We start from the raw sequence: 4,383 nt of genomic DNA, 5'->3' as shown, positions 1-4,383 counted from the left end.
GTTCTGTTCTGTTGTTAATTAAAATTGTGCAAAAATTTCCATCCATCCATCCATAAATAACTTCTTGTCCGAAGCGGGGTCGTGGTGAGCCGGAGCCATACCCAGCACCACAGGGTGCAAGGCCGAAGGGACACAATGAGGACAGGACACCAATATGTCGTCAGGCACCCCAAGCAGGGCTCGAACCCAATACATGTCACACGTGCCACAAAGGCCATGCCATGCCACTCCACCATCCCCTGCTGGTGCAAAAATGTATTGTATAAATTAAATTTAACACAGGCTCCACATGTACTCCTGCATGATTCAGCACATTTTGCTTAGAAATGATACACTAGGGTGTAAGACATCCTCAGAAATATGAAACCTGCTCTTGTAAGCACAATGCTTTTATTATGATGACTGCCACTGTGTTGGAAGCTGCACATATTTTTGATGTCTGAACTTTCTCTCAGGACAAACTGTTAATATGTGAACACACTGTAAAACAGTAATGTTGCTGCTCTCTTGGATGACTTCATAAGGAACACACCATTTCTTCCACAATGATGGACCATGAACAATGCAGTCATCAAAGAAAGTATACACCCAGCTTCAGCTGTTGTGGCAACTAAGGATGTTAAGAGGAAGAAGGGCAAGAGGGAAATGTCTGCCACTTGAGTGTAATTAAACCTCGATCACTTCTTAGTGGACTAATGGCAGGTCTTGAGGCTTGCTGACCACTGGGAAATCACTTGGAGTATAAGAAGGAACAATGCAAACTTTGGAGATCGAGGCAGCTGGAAACTGAGTATATAGCAGAACTGTCCTGACTACTGCTGGACATTAGCATCTGACAAGACATCACACCAAGGTAAGAGTTAATGGAGCTTGATCAACCACATTCAAGGCAGTTCAATGATTTGTATGATTTGATTCACATGAGCTCTAAACTGTAAATGAAGTAAATGTACCCTGAAGGGATTTTAGCTGTAACGGAAAACAAAATTAGTTCAATATTTTTAACAAAAGATGAGGTATCAGCGAAATTCAGTTCAAAGTGCATTCAGTCATTCTCAGTTTCTGAATCACACAGCAATGACAGTGTTTTAGGACGTAACAAATCATCCCTGGTATGATGAAGATGTTTAATCTATTTGTTATGATTTACAGGACATCAGACAAACATCTGAAACTTGCACTTTGCACAAATTTAGTTGTACTTGCTCAGTGTAAAATTATGTAAAAGCCAGTTTTAACTGATCTCTTGGAGAATCCTTTTAGAAATGTCTGAAAATAGTTAGATGAGTATAGACATTATTATTATTAAAAGTATGTCGCACTCTTAGATGTGACAGTTTTTGTCAAATGTGTAATTTTACTTTTTAAACACTGAAAGTTCTTAATATTTCTTCTCAAATAAAACTTGTAAAAGTATGATAATTAAGGTTTTGTAAATATAAACCTTTCTGAAAAGACTTGAGAGTGAACTGCTTTGATAAAGACATTGAAATGATCTAGACTGTGATCTGACTAGTGGTGTTGTACAAGTGTAACACATAGCTACAGATGTGTGACACTTAAGTACTATTGAGTAGCGCTGCTGTCTCACAGCGCCTGGGTAGTGTGAGAGGACGTGGGTTTGATTCCTGCTCAGTCTGTGTGGAGTTGGCATGTTCTTCCCTCGTCTGTGTGGGTGTACTCCGGGTGCTCTGGTTTCGTCCCACAGTCCAAAGACATCCTGTTTAGGTTCCCCATAGTGTATGAGTGACAGAGAGAGTGCGTTCCACTGGTGTATGGATGAGTGACCCATAGTAAGTCGTGTAGCAGTGTAAGTCACCTTGGTGAATAAGGTGTTTGGGCTGGTAACACTACATAGAGTTCTTTGGAAGTTGCTTTGGAGAAAAGCGTCTGCTAAATAAAAAAATGTATATGTATGTACAGTTAGTTTGTTTCTTTCACTAGATCCAACGACATTCATCACACAAGTAGCTGCATAAAACTCTTCCAGAATATCACCGATTTTTAACGATATTCCTAGTGGATTTTTTTTTGTGATACATGTAAACATTTTCTTAGTCTTTCAAAACAAAATGTTGAGCATGTACTTGCATACTATAATTGATTTAATTTGTGAGATATCTCTTTGTTTTTTAAAGGTGAAACGGATTTATCTAAAAGAAGCCATTGATGATGAACTACAGCCATCCCGGGACATCTCAAAACTTGCACTTCTGTTATGAATCCTCCAACAAGTCTTGTCCACAGCATATTTATTCCATGACAGTACGAGTTCCTCTGTACATTTTTTTTTCAGCTGCCATTCTCCTCACAGTCTTTGGAAACCTTCTCGTCATCATCGCAATAGCTCATTTCAAACAGCTCCACACTCCGACTAACTTCCTCGTCCTCTCCCTGGCCATCGCTGACTTCCTTCTTGGAGCCATCATCATGCCACCTAGCATGGTTCGTTCAATGGAGACCTGCTGGTATTTGGGCAATCTGTTCTGTAAATTCCACAATAGTACATCTGTCACTTTAAGCACTGCATCCATTGTAAACCTTTCCTTCATATCTATTGATCGATATTATGCTGTCTGTCAGCCCCTACAGTATCAGAGAAAAATCACAAACTGTGTCACTTTGGTCATGATCCTGATCGGCTGGAGCCTGTCTGTTCTTACTGGGTTTGGGATGATATTCCTAGAGCTGAATATCTTGGGCACTGAGGACTTTTATTATGAAAACGTTGAATGTGTTGGAGGCTGTATTTTGTTCCAAAGTTTTGCATCAAGTTTTACATCTTCCACTGTCTCATTTTACATCCCGGGATTCATTATGATTGGTATCTACCGGAAAATCTTCCTCATAGCAAAGAGACAGGCTCGGTCTATTCACACCTCAGGCTATCACAATGAAAACTCTGAAAGGAGCAAAACTCAGAGGAAGATGGAACGGAAGTCCACCAAGACCCTTGCAATTGTTATGGGTGTTTTTCTGTCATGCTGGTCCCCCATATTTCTATGCAACATCATTGATCCAGTCATCGGCTATTCTACTCCACCATTACTGCTTGAGGCAATGGTTTGGATCGGTTTTTTAAATTCAGCATTTAATCCCCTGATTTATGCATTCTTCTACAGTTGGTTCAGGAAAGCCTTCATAACAATAATATTTTGCAAAATATATAATCCCAATTCTTCAGGAACAAATTTATTTACTAACTAGAACAAAGCCTTTGTTTAATAACCAATCAATAAATTGATGTAGCTGAGGTCTGTAAAAAAAAAAAAAAAAATCAATAAATGACAATTAAGTAACTTTAAATGTCACTTTATCCTCAAGATGCTATACTGAACAAAATCCTGTTTCAGGCGGCAAACTACACGAAACAGGAAAACTGCCTGGGAATGAAACAGTCTATGATAGACAAAAATTGTGCACATGTGTACATATAAAGAGTGAAGACAGCTGGAGTCAGACAGTGAGAACTGGACATAAAATTTCACTAAAAAACATTATAATAAGGCAAAAAATACTATTCATAGATAGTACGTCAGCCTGTGTCATAGTTACCAAAACTGTGATCGGCTGAACTGTGTCGATGTTACTTGGATATTTCTGAATATGAACACTTTGGGTACTCAGCATATCTACAGTGAGTATTTCAGTTGTGAGGGCAATTGTCTTCTCTTTCAAATAAGGATAACCGCTTTCACTTAGTCTGTTCTTGCTTTCTTTTCCTCGGCCCTTCTTTTTAAAAGTGAAAAGAGAAACAGTTAAAAGGTTCATAAGCTGGTATTTGTTTTTTCTTAAGTGTACAAGTTTCATAATCAACTGAAAGTTTTTTGCAGATTTATTTCAGCCATGGAACAGAGGTGAGTTGTACCAAAATATGAACCAGTCATGTGTGAGAGCTTTGGAGTTGCCCAGATATAAGGATAGTTAGTCCTAATGCTGTCATGACTGTGAGAGTGACATGGATGGTAATTGTCCTGTTTTCTTCTGCAGACAACTGATAACATTCAGATTTTCCTTGGACCTGCTGAGAAGTACCTCTGTCTTTCTGAGAGAGCTTGGCATCTTGTTTTTAATGCTTTGGATCACTTGAAGAAATATTTTATTAAACACAGCCCATCTTATCTGCAGTGATGCTCTTTTCTGTTTTGGCTGGCTGTCACATTTTTGTTTGGAATAAATAATTTCTTTGTCATGTCTCTCTGTTGTACCACCTTCATTTACTCCACACAGTGTCGAAATACAGTTGAGTCCTTTGCCACTGTTTTCCCTCTGGCGTTTTATTGTTTTTGAGCATACGTGCAAAAAGAAAAGGACTTGATTATTAAATTTCTCTTTTTCTTTAATCATCCAAAGTGTAGAAATAAAAATCTCACAATACCAAAT

At 38.6% G+C, this 4,383-nt stretch overlaps 1 protein-coding gene across 1 annotated transcript; it reads left to right on the top strand.

Annotated features, from left to right (window-relative positions):
* Nucleotides 1-777: 777 nt before the first annotated feature.
* LOC114911880 (trace amine-associated receptor 1-like) lies at nt 778-3,207 on the top strand. Its single transcript, XM_029256281.1, has 2 exons — nt 778-853; nt 2,139-3,207. The coding sequence occupies exon 2, from the start codon at nt 2,170-2,172 to the stop codon at nt 3,205-3,207; it is 1,038 nt and encodes a 345-aa protein (XP_029112114.1). The 5' UTR covers nt 778-853; nt 2,139-2,169.
* Nucleotides 3,208-4,383: the final 1,176 nt, after the last annotated feature.

Source organism: Scleropages formosus, chromosome 1 (assembly GCF_900964775.1).
Source record: "Scleropages formosus chromosome 1, fSclFor1.1, whole genome shotgun sequence".
Classification (NCBI taxonomy): Eukaryota; Metazoa; Chordata; class Actinopteri; order Osteoglossiformes; family Osteoglossidae; genus Scleropages; species Scleropages formosus.
The sequence above is the reverse complement of the archived record's forward strand: the minus strand, read 5'-3'. Positions and strand labels throughout refer to the sequence as shown.

Coding starts and splice junctions, on each gene's coding strand:
- LOC114911880 (XM_029256281.1), top strand. CDS start 2,170: ATGATGAACTACAGCCATCCCGGGACATCTCAAAACTTGCACTTCTGT.